This window comes from Trachurus trachurus (assembly GCF_905171665.1).
Source record: "Trachurus trachurus genome assembly, chromosome: 15".
In the NCBI taxonomy this organism is placed as follows: Eukaryota; Metazoa; Chordata; class Actinopteri; order Carangiformes; family Carangidae; genus Trachurus; species Trachurus trachurus.
Genome location: NC_139906.1, coordinates 12,463,173 through 12,479,922, shown reverse-complemented (window position 1 = coordinate 12,479,922; position 16,750 = coordinate 12,463,173). Strand labels below are relative to the sequence as shown.

Below are 16,750 nucleotides of genomic sequence, written 5' to 3'. Positions count from 1 at the left end.
AACAGGAAAAAGAAAAAAGCATCTAGTCTTACCAGTTCTGAAGCGCCAGGAATCCTGGGACATCACTTTAATATGTTAACCATTACACTGGAGCTTCAACTCTTCAGTTGCCTCTGAGCACATATAATGACTTGTAATGAAAGGTGATTCCTCCAGTATAGGAAATCTTAACATTCATGGCCTTTCCAGATTCCTGTGAAGTCTGATGGTGTCAATTTATCTAAGGCAAATACATTTTCCATCAGGGGCTGTGGGAATTTGTTGAGAGGTCCTTTTTCCCAAAAGGAAACATTACAGTGAAGTTATATAATCAAAAAAAATTCAACTTGTCGACTCTCCTGCTGTAAAATCAATCATCAAGAACACACACAACAAAATAAGAGCTGATAGTTTCCATAAAATTGACGATTAAAATCAGTTGTCATCTCAAGAGCTTTAATCATACATAGAAATTTAGTTCAACAGTACCATTCATTTAGAATGTTTTAGCAGTATGTATATTTAGTGTAAAGAGCATTATGTTTTTTTTTTTTCCTTTTTCTGATGAGGAATATCCATAAGGATGATAGAAGCTTTCAGAAATACACCAGAGAGAGAGAGAGAAGAGCAGAGAAGAGACTGAGTACATGACTAAGTTGTAACACCTCAGACTACATTTTTAAACACCTCAAAAGGCGACATTTATCTGTGGTTTATGTACCAGCGTCCATCCTCCTTGATGTTTTTTTTTTTCCTTTTTCATTTTAACTGAAGAGCAGCAGAATCTTGAACGCTTTTTCAGAAATTAAAATAACTGTGGCACGTGCCCCATTTGATCAATGCCCTATAATGGAGAAACTCCTAGCAGTCCGTGACGACACCTGTTGTTTGACCTAAGCTGTTAAAACTTGGGGTCGGGGTGAATTGTTGACACTGCTTCAGAGACAGGAGGAGGGGGTGAGCTGGAGTGGTGGACATTACTGCAATTGAGTGTCATATTATAGGCTTGAAAAGAATCGACCACGTCCATCTACCAATGCATCTGTTTCCTTAGCCATACATCCATCCATTGATCCAAAACATCCAATCTATCAGAAAAGACCACCATGAAACATACTGTATGTGCTGTTTGTGCTATCTTAGAAGCGCCACAACAACAATTCCAACCAGCTAAAGTCCCAAGCAAAGAAAACAAAAACATAACATGTACAAGACAGAAGGTGGAACAGATAATTGGCCTACAAATCCCAGAAGCGATTATTTTTCTGTCCATCCATTCCTTTTTAAGAGTAGTTAAGTAACGCCACGTGTGGATTTGGCAGGCGGCTGGCTTCACCGAGCCGCCGTCTAGTTTCTTTCCCCTCTAAAACTTTTGAAGCTGCTTCTTTTGTGGAGTTGGTAAAGAGTAAGAAACTTGACTTCCAGAGCTGGTAATGATGGAAGCTGCTGTTGCGGTAGCGTCGTGGCATTCAGTGGGCGCACTCACGTGCAAAGACAGAGACTGTGTGTGGCGTTAAGGCTGGGAGGGAGGCTGCTGTGCTGCTGCTGCATGCTGCGACATAGCTGCCGGGGAGGACATGGACTGGACCATGGGCTGAGCTGGTGGGGGTAGTGGAGGCTGAGCCTGCTGGGCCCCTGAGTGCGTGTTGGGGGAGGGTGGGGGCGTTGGACGTTTGAATTTGTCGGGGCTGGTGCTTCTTCTTGGGGAGGGCCTCTGAGAAAGAGAGACAGAGAAAACATAAATAGGTGTTATTTCAAACAACAAACATTATTTCAAACAACATGATAATCTGTTCACATTTTTAACAGAGCGTAAAAAGAGGGGTAATTGTAGCAATGCTTGGGCAGTGTTTTCTAGAAAACAAACCACTGAGGGAAAATAACATTGTTAGTACCAAGGTCTCTCAGTGATGCTGAGCTACTGGTAATGACCTGACAGCTGAAATTCCATTCACAGCAATGAAAAGAGAAAAGTGGTTCACAGAAAAATTAATCTGTCTAAGGTTCTGATCTCCCACAGCGAATTATTGCCCCATTTAACTCCTGGGTGGGCTGCAGGGTGACGGAGGAGATGTGGTCTGTACTATCCACATGCATCAAAAGAGAATGAATGACATAACAGGGAGAGAAAAACCAGAGACTTTGTGATGCAATACCACGGAGGAGTGGGAGGAAAGGATCAAGCATGAAAGAAACAGTTTGGTCAAAAGTTAAAAGACTAATTGCTGTAAATTTATTTACAAGATTACTATACAGAGCAACTAGATCAAACTAGACGTGACATAGCAGTGAGACAGTTACTCATTAAATCATTCAACAACAAAAAAAATGGGGAGAAAAACATATTTATGAAAAGTTGGGAGCACCACTTCATGAGCGTATGTCTCCATCGACCAGTCAAATTGCAGAAAATATGGTCACATTATTGTCAAAATGTCATCACTCCCTTATTTTTGTCCCAACAGGTATTTGGATAAATTATGTCATAACTAGGTAATAAATTGAGTTGCCACTAAATATGCAAATTGTGAGGTCAAGCTGACCTTTGATCACCGACATCTAATAAAGAAATTCCTTCACAGTGTTACTGAGAGACTGTAATCCCGACAACAGGGTGAGTGTAAAGACTGAAGAAAAACCTGGAAAAAAGGATGCTACGGCCGCCACAGAAGCACCGAGAGGAACTTGATGTGCCTCAGTTTGCAGTGCACCATGCCTTAGCAAAAGGTTAAAGAATTAGTTAAAAGTGTTTCAGTTTCAGTCAAGACTCAAGTCACAGTGACCCAAATAACACCTCGCTGGCAGTGTTCCCATGAGAACGGGTGAGACGGATACTTCATGATCTCAGGAGTAATGAGCATGTACAGAGGAGCTGGGTCAGAGAGGACTCTTCTTCTACACTCTTGTTTTTAATCACATCATCAAAATGGCTTAAAAGCAGCAGACAGCCATCTGACTAACAGCAACAGGAGCCCGGCCCAGCAAGTGGAGTCTTTCCAAAACATGAAGTGCGATGTCATTTCAAGATCAACATTGGTGACAGTTGTGTAACCTGCAAAAACAACCAACACAGTGGCTGACCTTCATTCAAGCATCATTTGTGTAAAAGGAAACAAACTGCAAGTTTTTTGTCTTGCAATATTTGCACATAAACAAAAAAATTTTGTTATCCAAGTCTCTGAAGATGTAAAAAAAAAAAAAAAGAAGAAAAAAAAAAGAAAAAGGTGCATTCTTCTGCTCAGAAATGTGGGCTTTTCTTTTTGGGCATGCTGCTCATACCCAGTACTGCAAACAGTGGTCTACTTTGTTCATGTACTATGCACAGGGTGGACTGTAACAGGGCTAAAAGGTGGTGTAAAAAATCCAAAGAATGTTCCTAAAACCTTAATGATATTTGCATATCCCTTGTTTTAATTGGAAAAAGTAGAATTTGAAATATCCAAACAGGACTTGCGTCAAAATGAACATTATAGTGTCAATTACAATGATTGAGTACAATCATGTCATTCAGTCTCATCTCTCTGACCAAATTCATTTTCCCTCTGAATACTGCACTCACCATTTAGGTTGCACTTCTGCCTTGAATAAAACTATCTGGGAGTTCAGACTTGAAAAAGTGTTATGAAAGCAAAGGGAAAAATCCCAGTGGGCCTTCACATCAGTGGGCTGGTGGACGATCAAAACAATCTATAAAGGTTTAACTGGCCTTGTCTGTCAGTCTCTCTACTGGCCTTCTCTCTGTGCCTACCATGAGACTTGACAGTGTTTATATGCCTGGGGTCACAATTAAAATTTTATTTCTTCACTTCTTTCTGTTGAGTTGACTCCTTTTGCTTTACACCCATGGTAAATGTGGAAGATGTTTGGCAAAAAATTGTAGGTAGGTCAAGGTGCAGGACTGGGTCAAACCTTGTACCAGACTATCGATGACCAAGGTGTGACATTGAAACATATCACATAACATAACTATTTTTGACAGCTGTAAACACATTACGTCACTTTTGCCCTCTGCATTAACTCAGCTGGTTCCATACTCTCGTTTACACTATTTCAATAAAGATTAATTTTGAATGAAGCTGTTCTCATTTACAAGACAGAACAAGTTTGAAATAGTGACCAAATATGTGACTGCATATCAACTAGTACTCACGTCTGGGTACACTGTGCTCTAAAACACCCTCCCTAATAGAACTCGTTGGTACCGGCTCATTTTGAAAGAGCAAAGGCCAATAGGAAAATTGGCTGACCAGTGGCGTTCAGCTGACCAATGGCGTAAGTTGATCAGTCAGCTCGTCTCAGTCAGGCGTACGGTGCACAACATTTGCATTTATGGCTGTCGGCCCTGCTGTTGTGGTGCAGCCAAAAAGAAATTTTATACAAAAATGATATCTGATTCCTTCATCAGCCGTATGTTCATATTTAAACTCAGGCACCTAGGATAGTGCTTGGATCGCTCTGAAATAAATACTTGTGCTCTGAGTTCAAACTCAACACAGCAGGAAATCCTTTTAAGAATCCTTTTAAGAATCGAAACAGATGCCTGTGACATCATGCAAACTTTAGGAGATACTTAGTCTAAGATGTGTGGGTGGATTTTATTTACCGCTACGGCGTGAGAGGAACTTCCGTGGACGTGCAGGGCAGGAGTGTTATAGTGGGAGATGGCAGCTCTGGACAGTGTAGCTGGAGGGGTGAAGCCAACTGTGTGGCTGCCATATGAGAGACCTGTGACAGATAGGAGGAGAAAATAAAACACACTGTACGTACTCTTCTATTTAATTGAGAGTCAAAGTACAGCAATTCTCGTCTCACTTCGTCACCTCTTTACACCAGTTACATAATTGCTTTGTCCTAGACTGATAGCTATACGGTAAGCAATTTATACTTGGCCGACATAACAGAAAAACAGCAGAGCTGTGGCACCTCAGGTGTGTTTTTATCACAGAGCAAAGGCTGTAATCTGATGTCTTGCTGAAACAACAAACATGACTCAAAAGACCTTGAATGGCTTCATTTTCTCTGAACTTCATTTTACCTTTAGGGAAGTGTCAGACATTCAGAGTTTAATTTAACTTTATTATATAAATCAATAACTGTCAACAGCACAAATGTGTGATTTTTACGTTTTGTGTCTAGCAGCAGCAGCACCTCTAGTGCTCCACCTGTGAAACTCTTTCTGACAAGCTGTAACACATGCTTAGCCACTCAGTATGAATCTTAAATCGCTTGGCGATCGTTGGCAACATCAAACAACTGCAGTGATACAAACAACAGCAGGAATACAACTGCTCCGAGTGAAGCGTTTTAAGGACTTCCTTTAATATCTGATCAATCTAAAAAAGCCTAATCATGTTTTTGTTATTTGATTTTGAGTTCAATAAATCAGCAGAAGAGCTGACTCCATTCGCTGTGTCACTTTCTACCATTCATTTTAATCAGAAGAGTGAATTTGTTAGAAGAATAGCAAGCATGATGACTTTTCATCTTGATTTACACAGAAACAGGATTTGTAGACATGTTATGGAAGTAAGCAAGAAATGTATTTGAACGGACAGGGAGAGACCGAAACCTTTTTTGTTTTTGACTAGACATTTAATTATGGTTTCACTGACCTTTGAGATAATATACTTGTCAATGAACATTTGTTCCAGATTTGATACAGATACAGAGGATATTAATGATAAGTGTACTGGCAATCATTCATATCAATTGTATCAAAGGTGCTTTATATTGTTTTGCTGGCCACTTTCGAACAATATCTCCTGTGAACTGCTGTTAACCAGGACAGAGGCCATTGATAACGTGGTACCTACCAGGTGATATGGGTCGGCTGGAGCTGGGGGAGGGGGTGTAGGGGATGGGGCTGGACACAGTCCTTGCTCGCAAGCCCTGTGCAGACATCTCGTTGAAGTACCTGAGAGAAACAAAAATTTGGCAGATTGTTATGACAAGTTACATTTTTCTGCTAATACATTTGGTTTAAAAAATGTTTTATAATTATATAAACACCTTTGATAAGCAGCAATAAAGGTAATTCAAAAACAAGAGCATAAACAACACAGTAATGCACCTTAATAAAGATAAACAAAAAGGATGATAGGAACACTGATCCTTGCTAGAAGAGCTTGCACTGAGGGAGACAGAACAGTTTTTGTGCCAAGCTTAAGAGCCATCACAGCAAACACAGTGCTGGCTTCAGGCAGGGAGACTATCTGGGTACAACTTGTGCTGTTTGGCTGATGACAAGCAGTCCCAACAGGAATTGAGGAGAGTTTGAATGGACTATTTGCTCAAAAAAGGAAGACAGCCTTCAGCTGAAATTATCCTGGTAGCTCGGCTTCTTCTCAGTATTATTTCAGATTACAGAAAACTGGTTGCATTACACTAAGCTACTGTTGATGATTTTCATGTTTTGTTAACACTATATTGTGAGGCAATCTTAGCAGCTATGGCCTTAATCAAAACTGCATTCACAACATTTATTTTATGATAGTAAGAAATATAAACAGAGGGCTGTGACATACCAGCAGTCATAGTTAATGGGCACATGTTGTCAAAAAGCCTATACAACACGGGTAAATACTAGCTATTCCAAGAATGACTGTTGCATGCTGAGGTGGCAACTCCTGCCTGTTGTTATTTCCATCTCTCTTTCTCTCTTTTGTTCCTTCATCTTTTCATTCTAACAGGTTCAGGCCCCCCTTCATCCAATCAGCAGCGTCAGCAGTGTAAGTGGCCAGTGTAGCCAAATGCCTCTCCAGCCACTCTGCAGCATTATGCCCCAGTGTACAGGCCAAGCCATTTAACAAGATGAAGTCTCTCTCATCCATTTGCCTAGATTTACGAACACGTGTGTGCACCCCAGTGTTGTGTTGCCATTTCAGTGACTCTGCCCCGTCGCGTGTCCCCATCCTCTACCTCTCGTCGTCCATCTCCAGACTGGATTCGCTCTCTGACAGTTGTCTGCACAGGGCCTCCCTGCGCTCCATCTCTCTCTGAAGCTTCCTCTGCAGTCGGATGTTTTCCTCCCTCATGTGTCGCTCCTCCTCTATATACTGGGCACGCTTCTCTGTGTCTGGGTGGGCACATGCAGAAAAAATGACATCAATTGAGAGACATTACATTATTACATCAGTATATATGTATATCAACACAAACAATGAAAGCACTGATGCATAGCATGTCAAAATAGCTGCTTTTGTAAAACAATATAAATAAACACAATTTAAAAATGTCTAAATAATGTTTGTGCAGTAACATGATTTATTTTGAAAACAAAAGACTGCAGGCGAGTTGATGACGACCCCTATTAACACAATGGATTATCAGTCAGGTAGCATCATGATGATGTAATTTCTCTCCAGTAGCAATGCTGTCTTCCTACTTGTCTCAGCTCTGACTAGTGCTTAAAACTGGGCCGAGTGCTCCCCCTAGTGATAATAACAAGGCATAGACTACATCATTTGAAGTGACACTCCCAGGTTACTGTTTAAACTCATCTCCATCAATTCATTAATTTCTTGCCTCAAGCTGAATCAAAACATCTGACTGTCACGACAATGAAGTGTCACTAAGACGCTCCTGTTTTCATATCCAAGCTGCCTTTGACTGAACAGCTTTTCTTGTTTTATTGGCTCTGTAAAGCTCAGTGTGTCAGCAAGCTGTTTGTAATGCAATGGCCTAATACAAAATCCTCTTCCTAGCACCTAATGCTTTCCTGAGTGAGAGTGGGATCATATTGTGGGGAAACAGAGTAGAGTGAATGCTAAGTGACAAGTTTAATTAGAGAGAGACCAGGAGTTTGTGTTATTGTATCTGTGCAAAGGTGCATCATGTTACAGGCCTCCATTTCTTTTAAGCTATGGAAATAAGTATTCATATAAACCAGACAAAATGTCTCTCTCTGAAAATTGGCAACAGCTGTCTGTGGTCTATAAATAAACTAAAATATCAATGCACAGTCACAAACACCAATATAAAAAGACAGCACGTACTGATTCTTTTACTTGAATAACTAGATGGTTTTGTGAGGATCCAGCATCCTTCTGAACTGACCTGACTGTCTGTGGCATTTCAGTGGCTCCCTAAAACAAATTATTCTCACTAAATGTTTTACTAAAGTTACATCACCAGGAGGCAGGAGCTGTGAGGATCTTTTTGGTTTTTCTATTGTTCTTGCCTTTCAATAGTCTCACCCACAGAACTCACATGATCCATTAAAATGACATCATCGCCTCACAGAACAACACAGCTTCAATCTGCATCATAAATCCTCTGAATTTCATTCACATTTCAAACTGTATTGAAAACTACCCTCAGGAACATACAACTGCCAATCAATCACAGCAAACATTTGTTTACCTTTAGGGTCTAAGTGTGTTTTCAGCATCTGATCAGAAAAGGCACAGCTGTGACTGTTTTGTAAACTTCTTCCTGGTGCATTAAATGGTAAATGCTTTTTTGCTTCCATCAGCCACTCAAGGCATATTGTAAACAACAATTTTCTATCTATCACACAAACACACAAGATACATCAGTCATACATCATATCTTGTCCGAGGATGTGGACGGATAAAGGTTCAAACCACCAGCCATCCCATTAATGGACAACCCACTCAACCTCTAGAGACAAAGCTGCCTACCATTAGTGTGTAAGACAACCTAGAGTTGTATCATCTCACCCCCCAAAATGTTTTATTTACAGTCTATACTGTCACATAAAAAGCAAGAGAGAAAGCTTAAGGATGTGTAGAAGCCATGAATCAGATACTGTGGATGTGACTGTTTGTCCCCAAAGCATCCTTGAAAGAACCAAGGACAGGATCGGTGCCTGCGTGCAACTGCATTCTGCGTTTCCACGCAGTATAAATATAACACACTGCAGAGTAGGGCTGAGAATGTTGTTTGACATTATCAACAGCTGAGCTCTTTAGCAAATGACAATAAACTTACAGAAACGGTCCCTTGACGTTTTATCGAGTACGGTTAAGTGTAGTAATTGCATCCATGTCCTTTGTTTCTAGGTTACAGCTTTCCACGGATGGATTTGAGGTGTCACTTGCTGTATTGATTGCAGTACGTAACGGTAGTAATAAGGGTATAACTCGATAGATGGGCTTTTCACAAGAGAAGAACAACATCAACGGTCTGAGCAGTGAGAGAATATTTTAAGGGCTAAGACCTTTTAGAGAATCAACAGCATCAGCACAGCGGCTTGTTGCTGACCTCTGCACAGCTCCACCTCTGCACAAACTCTTAGGTGTCTGCAGGTGTAATGTGACCAGTGAATAACAAGGAGGCAACGGCGGCTGTAAACTGTGTCACCACAACAACCAGACAGTATCCTGTTCTTTCTGCCCCTATGTAAAACAAGCCAAGCCTGCTGGATGTAGGTTGAATTTTCACTTCATCGCTTATCTTATCTGAGGATCAGTTATACCAATCACATCCTTAATCAGCACTTAATCAACATCTGCCACTTCAGGGCCCACGCCCTCCCGGATCATGTGACAAGTCGAGAGGCCACTTACGCTGCAGCTCAGTGGTGCGCAGGCTTTTCTTAAGCCTCTCCACCTCATTCTTCAGGAAGCGGATATGCCGCATCATGTTCTCTGGCGAGTCTATCTCCATGGAAACGTCTCTCGGGGAGGGAGGAGCTGATACAGGCTGGTCCAACTTCTCCTGAAGGATTCTAGTTTAGGAGACAAACAAATTGCAATGTTGGTATAATTTATCGCATTAAACGAAGGAGAAGGTGACTAGCTTCTTGATACACATCTATTTGTGATCTCTAGCTCCAACACGGGTCTGAACAATAGCCTTGATTTTAACTGCAAGTCAATCAATTTTATTCTCTAATTAGAACTTTTAAACATTTCAAGCCTCCCTCATTTACAGCATACTCGGAGTGAAAATGGCTCGGAAATTACTGACAATTTACATACACAATCAGGCCTCCGGGATGTTACTCCTCTAAAAAAAAACCATCACCTTGAAAATGTGTAACCTAGCACCTGTCGCTAGTAAATTTACTCTGTTATCATCAGTGTAGCTGAGTCATTTGTTTATAGAGTGATGTGTTTGTCAGACAAAACAAAGGGTCAAGAAATATTGGGTATAATAGCACAAAAGCATTATGACTCCTGCCAAGAAAGACTGAAACATGACAACAATTTTATTGTTTTTTTCTTTACCAAAATATGGCTGAAATAATTTGATGTTGGGCATGTCAATATCTCGTGTCTTGTTTTGAGCCAGGCTAAAATGTTACACAGTAGATAGTGTCACTGTCAACCCCTCAGGTCTCAACCCTTTAAATAGTCTTAAACTACTGTCCAATTGAAAGATTTGTTGAGGAACAGATGACCCGGTGACAAAAGCAACAAGATGTGGCTGAAAGCTGAAGAAAATTTGAGTCAATAATATTTTTTATTGAATAATTCTTAAGAGGTTTTGGTTTTTAAATGTGTTTCAGTACAAATAGGTAGGAACAAAAGCTTTGAATCCAGGCCCATAAAAAGCAGATTATAAAGTGTCTACCTGTTCTGGACACTCAGAGGTTTCACACACACACGCAGTATAAGATCATTCCTCACCTTTTTTCAGCCTCCAGCTTGTCCATACGTTTCCACAGTCTGTTGACCAGGGCTTCTTGTTCCTGCTCTAATGTGTTCTCAAGGTCGATCTTCTCCCGCCTCAACTGGAGAATAAAGGCAAGAGAGGAGAGTGACGTTGAAAGCCATTCACAGACGGCACAGAAGTACAATGTACTGCAAACCAAGCATTAGACCCAATGTGGACATATGAGAGAGAGACATAGAGGTAGAAGAGCAATAAAGCAGCCATGTATTAAATAACCTAAAAAATAAAATAAGCTACTCTGTGGCGTTTCTTCTGGTGACATTAGTTCACAGTTTTTTGGTGAATGTGTCATTTGGTTACATCTCCATCTGGGCAACATGCACAGTGGCATGACATAAGCATCGCTCTGACACATACATTCAGGAGGGAACAGCAACAATGACTGCATACAAGCACATCTAGAGAAAAATCCATCATCAGAGCATGGAAACATTATGGTGTGGCTTCAGTCAGCACACACAGGTTTGACCCAGCCACAGACCAAAATGTTCTTTCCAGCTTACTCTCAATAGGAAGAATGAAGGGTGGTGAAATTTTGGCATCTCGCACTACTACAACAACTGGACACACAAATTTAGGGATGTACTGTTCCGCACTGGATCCTGAGATCGTCTTGCTGGGCCATGTTGTTGATCGTACCTGTTCCAGGGTTAGCTGCTTTGAGATGGTTTCATTCTCCATCTTCTTGATCTTTTTCATGAGCTTGTTGACCTGGAACTCCTGCTCCTGCTCCAGGTGCTGCTCCAGCTCTGCCTTCTCGTGCTGGAGCTGGGGTTGGACAAGGAGGAGGAAAGTGAATTGACAGAGGGAAAGAAGAAGAAGAAGTGGGTGAATGAAACCACAACGATGAGAAAGAAAAGAGAGGAGGAGCAAGAGAACAAGAAGAGGCTCGTGGTGAGTCATATAAAAACAATTTGATGACCACAGTGAACAAACACAGCGGTGTCAGATCGTCACATTCAGCTTACTCATTAAGAGTGCAGCGCAAAGTGGGATGCAAATGTCACAATTCCTCCTGAATCATGGTTAAACTTCTCGAGAGGGATAAACAGTGTAAAATAATGATTTGGCAATAAAGTAACCACCTCTGGCAGCTCACCAGTACAAAGAAAGGGTGCGGCTCAGCACTGATTCAAAACGGGACGGCTGTGTGATAGATTATATAAGTGATTACTCATTACAGGAAAAAGGATGCAAATTCATTTATGGGAAAAGTCTGGAAAGGGAAAGAATAACACTTGTCATTATTCTACTAACAGAAACAATGGGAATACCTAAAAACATCTCAGTTAATCATAACTCACAATGACCGCATTGACACAGCGGTAACTAAAAGAACGGGCCATCAAGTTCTGCCACTCCTAGTTGAGCCATTATTTTACTAATTAGCAAAGAATTTTTTTTAGTAATTCTTGTGTTAAGGAACCTCCCTTCAGAAAATACTGTACTGTATACCAAGTCTTCACCCAAGTGCACTGTAGAGTGGCAGATATGCTCAAGGGTGTGAAAATATACCTGTTCTTTTTCAGCCAATGGACACCTTGAAGAGATATTTTATCCCACCAGGGGATTTGTGTCCTTCAAATAGAGGCCATTTGAAAGCAACACCAGAAGAGTGGCAATGCGTGCATGTGTGTACAGTACACACTGTGTATCGAATGGTAACAGTGTGGAGGTTTTCCTTTCATTACTCCATCCACTTCAGATGTGCTTCTCCAGAGGAATATTTACACACCCAGTAAAATAAACGACCACATTTGCTGAATTCTTCCTCCATCATCATCACGAGAGTAAAGCACATGCACAACACAGGTGTAACACAAGCGTACACACACGACTGTTGAATTGTCAGCAGCACCAAGTCTACAGGTAGCGGCAGGCACAGCTCTGTTTCATGTCATGTGAGAAGACGAGCCAACAACCAACGAAACAAATCCAGTTATATGACCTTAAAGAGAGTCTGGTGAGGCATTTGCATGTCTCTCTTTCAGATTCCCACTTCTGGACATATCACCCAACCATCAGTCAGCCTACAGCTAGTGAGTGTGTGCACGTATGCGCTGGGTGCACAGTACTGCTGTTGGGAAAATAAGATGTGGAAAACAGACTGAACCAAATAACCAACAGACGGGATGAGAGTAATTTGAGAGTCATTTGGTGTAGCTAACAGCCGCAGTGAAGTCATTTTGAGTATTTCCAGGCTTCAGGGCAAGTACCTGGACAAATGATGATAATGCACTGCACTGGCTTCCACACCCAGACACACACCCAGCAAATGCATGCTGGGAATGGTTAGAAACAACATTGCTGCCAAAAACTATGCTAGGAAATCATAAAGAAAAGAAAAAACTACCACAGTGAAACTTGTTATCAGTATGACAAGCCCTCAGACAGGGTGAAAGTTCAAACTGATGTTAGGCTAATCTCCATTGTCTCTAGTTATAAAAAAAAACTACAATCAGTTAGGTAAAGATCTGCTATTTCTGAATGTGGTTCACACTCACTTGCATGAGTTTCCTTGACAGTTCATTAGTGAGAAATTCCTCCTCTTTCTCATAGTTGACCGCTAAGGTCTCCTTCTCCTTCTGTAGAGCCTGGATCTTCTTGAATAAGGTGTTGCTGATAAATTCTTCCTCTTGCTCTGCTCTTGCTTGCTGGAAAGTGGAAACAAATGGGAGAGAGTGATAGAGGCAAATGTCAGTAAATCAGACTCTTAGGGTCTTGCACACCACAAAAAAAAAAGCTTTTCAAACAGATTTTCACTTTTATCCTGATTAAATTATAACAGCCAACAAAGCATTTGGGCATAGCACAAACACACATACACACACACAAAAAATCTGCTGCAGTGAAGTCTGTCAGCCAAAGAGGAAGCTGAATTTTCCCTAATGACTCAAGAGATATTGCAGTAATCGGTGACTGACAGTGAGGGAAAGAGTGAAACATGGGGGCACTGAGTAAATGTGTTGGGGCAGATACAACAGCTAGCATTACAGTGGGGATGATACGTCTGTCTGCCCTTGTTAGTCCCAGTCTCAAATTATCCACCCTCACTCTCCGCTGACCTCAAAGCTAAAGTCTGTTTTGCAAGCATGGAGAATTTGACAGTAGCTGAATAAAACAATGAGAAGCACAATAGAAACCCAACAGCTAGTTAAGCCTCACACACATTTTAGGGGGTGGACTGGGTGCAGTGAGGCTGACTTAATGCCAACATATGAGCCAGGCATTTAGCTTGCTCGCTAAGTTTGGCCTACGCATCTATCCAACAGATCGGTTACACATTTTATGAAGCTGGGGCTGATTAACCGAGCTTGAAGACATATGACGCATCGGTCTTTGCCAGTGCTGCTGCTGGGTTATTTATTTCAAAGCCCGTTGCTGTCTCCTTGTTGGACATCATCACATAACGTGGTGACAATGTCTAGCAGTGAGTAATCAGCTGACCAAATAGCTAACATCAGTGCAGTAACTTGCATCGTGAGGTGCCCACCTATTTTATTTTATTTTTTATTTTTCTCATATACCGTATTCCAAACTGACGTTAGCTTTGGAGCTAATGTTAGCCAAGATTAGCAAAGGAAAACAAAACAAAGCAAAGTAGCTGTAGCTGGCCATCACTGCAAAACCCACCTAGCAAACGTTAGCACGCTGCATTAGCAACATACCCAGCTAGCTGGCTAATATTAGTGGAGCTAGCAAAACACCTGAAGGATGTGTTCACATATAAATACCATGAAATGCTTTAAACGTGTCAGCATTGACTATTTAGCACCAAACATAGCACTCCAGACACAGACAACCTGCTGACAAATACGATACAGTCCAGTGTCGTGAATGTTAGCATCTAGCTAGTTAGTTAGCCACAGCTGCCGTTACTCACAATGGTGACGCTAGCTTTGCGGAGGTCCCGATTCTCCTCCTGCAGGGCTTTGCACTTGAGTTTGAACGTCTCCAGCTCAATTTTAAGAACTTTATTCTCTTGCTGTAAAGAGGCCAGGCGGTTCGTCAATTCCTCCAGACGAAACTGTGAAATGACTATGCTCGGTTTCCCCGAATTTGAAGCGGAGGACGACATCGGGGTGGCCGAGCTGCTCCCCGCTCCGTCGGTGTCGCTCTCGCTCGCGCTGTCCGCCATGGTTGTGCGTGTGCGACAGTGTGGAGAAGAGAAGGCGGCGGCGTCTGAGGGGCGTGCGCACTCTTTTTTTTTTTTTTTTTTTTTTTTTGAGCAAGTAGCAGCCTATAATATAGAGCCTACAGAACCAACAACGTATACATTGATGCAGAGCAGCACATCAAAAACACATACATTCTTTGGGATCCTCATTTGGGAAATACTAGTTTGCCTTGTATTATGTTTGTCTGTTTACTTTATGGTTTGTTATTTATTTTGTGAATATAACCTAGAAAAAAGGAAATAAAAAATGCAAGGTACAATATTGCAAAGAAAATGAAATGACTGATTATGTATGTGAAGGTTGATGCCTTGCAATAAAGTATAAAAAAAACACATACAGTCAAAGCATTTATATTAATAATAGATCATTTCAAAAATACAGTAGCCTTAATAAATAAGTCAAAGATGGGTACAAAAAGGATGAAGAATAAAATAAAAAAATATCCAGGGGAAAACTTTTCAGGTAATATGTTGCTTTTTTGTTGAGTTTAGTTCGAGTAGAAAAGGGGCACACACTTTTTTTTATTTTTTATTATTGAGCAACAGAACCAACAAAGCATTGAGAGTGAAAGCATTGCCTACACTGATGCAGGACATCACATCAAAAAAACACAAATAATCAAAGCATTGTAGGCTATAATAGATCACAAAAAATATAGTTTAAAGCAGGGGTGTCAAACTAATTTTATTTCAGGGGCCACATACAGCCCAATTTGATCCCAAGTGGGCCAGAGCAGTAAAAATAATAGCATAAAAACCTTTAAATAATGAGGACTCTAAATATTTTCCCTTTGTTGTAGTCACAGAAGTACAGGTGTAGCCCATTATTAAGATGTTTACAGTTAATGAACTATCCTTTTATGTACAATTTCTTGAGAAAATAAGTGAAATTTCAACAATATTATATGCTTTCTCTGTCCTCTATGTCATTTTTCGACCCTATTGGCCCCTCTGACAGGCCGGTCTTGGGTACAAAAGGGATGAAGAATAAAATAAAATACAAAAAACAGTAAACAAAACAACAACAAAAAGAGGGTCAGTCAGAGGCTTTAGGGAAAGACTTTTCATGGTGAACCAACAGGAAGTTTAGTTAGTAGAAAAGGGGCACACGCATAACTGGACAATGACTCACCTGACGCTGCTGCACAATGACACGGCGTCGCCACACGGCCGCCACCTTGCGTCAGTCAACTCGCTCCGTAGTGCATGCCCAACTAAAATAACCAGAACTTTCTCAGCTTTTGACCGATTTTCAAACGGTTTGTTTTGTTATATGGACGTCACAGAAATGCAGGTATGATAGACTAGCCTACTGCATCTATAGTCTACTTAAAATCACGAATGATATCATATACTTTTTTATTAAAGTGACACTAAAGTAACATTAGCAAATAGTAAAAAGTAGGCTATATGGTCAAAATTTCACAAAGTTATGTATAGTTTTTTTTTTTTTTTTTTAGTGCAGATGACTGGATCACATCTACTGCAGCCAGAGCATAGAGGGCAAGTCGACTGACCCAATATGGCCGCCTGTGAGTTACGTCTGCGCATAGACCGATCCGATCCTCCCCTTATTGGCTCACGCACCACAGCAGACTGTGACCTTGCTGCTCAGGCGTGCCGGCATAGCGCCACCGCCCGGATGTCTTCAGTAGCCGACCGCCCAGTGAGTGCACCCTTGCAAGTGGGGCTGCTGACCCTGAAGCACATAGTATAATTGAACTGAAGCAATAACTCTTCATCTCTGATTGACTTATTCTGTCTGTCTTTTAAAGCAGCCTTCTTTACATGTTGCGTAGGTAAATTTGTGTTAAATCAAAGTGAAAAAGAATAAGAAAAAAAAGATAAGATCTGTAGTGACTAGTACAGGATTTACCATCTATGATAATTATTCAGTAGATTGCAGAGCATTTCCCAACTGTAGTCCACCTCTGACAGGAAACTATCATGCTT

At 41.1% G+C, this 16,750-nt stretch overlaps 1 protein-coding gene across 1 annotated transcript; it reads right to left on the bottom strand.

Moving 5' to 3' along the window:
- Positions 1–509: 509 nt before the first annotated feature.
- Positions 510–14,765, bottom strand: LOC310998382 (coiled-coil domain-containing protein 6-like). The gene is made up of 9 exons (XM_083988394.1): positions 14,504–14,765; positions 13,125–13,274; positions 11,260–11,388; positions 10,575–10,678; positions 9,510–9,670; positions 6,898–7,054; positions 5,793–5,893; positions 4,583–4,704; positions 510–1,693 (listed from the first exon to the last, which is right to left on the bottom strand). The coding sequence occupies exons 1-9, from the start codon at positions 14,756–14,758 to the stop codon at positions 1,493–1,495; spliced, it is 1,380 nt and encodes a 459-aa protein (XP_083844520.1). The 5' UTR covers positions 14,759–14,765; the 3' UTR covers positions 510–1,492.
- Positions 14,766–16,750: the final 1,985 nt, after the last annotated feature.

Excerpts from the sequence above, each read along its gene's own strand:
- LOC310998382 (XM_083988394.1), bottom strand. The coding sequence starts at position 14,758 with ATGGCGGACAGCGCGAGCGAGAGCGACACCGACGGAGCGGGGAGCAGC. Across the intron at positions 5,894-6,897 it reads CTGGAGATGGACGACGAGAG|GTACTTCAACGAGATGTCTG; the intron begins GTAGAGGATGGG and ends TGTTTCTCTCAG. Across the intron at positions 1,694-4,582 it reads GTTCCTCTCACGCCGTAGCG|AGGCCCTCCCCAAGAAGAAG; the intron begins GTAAATAAAATC and ends TCTCTTTCTCAG.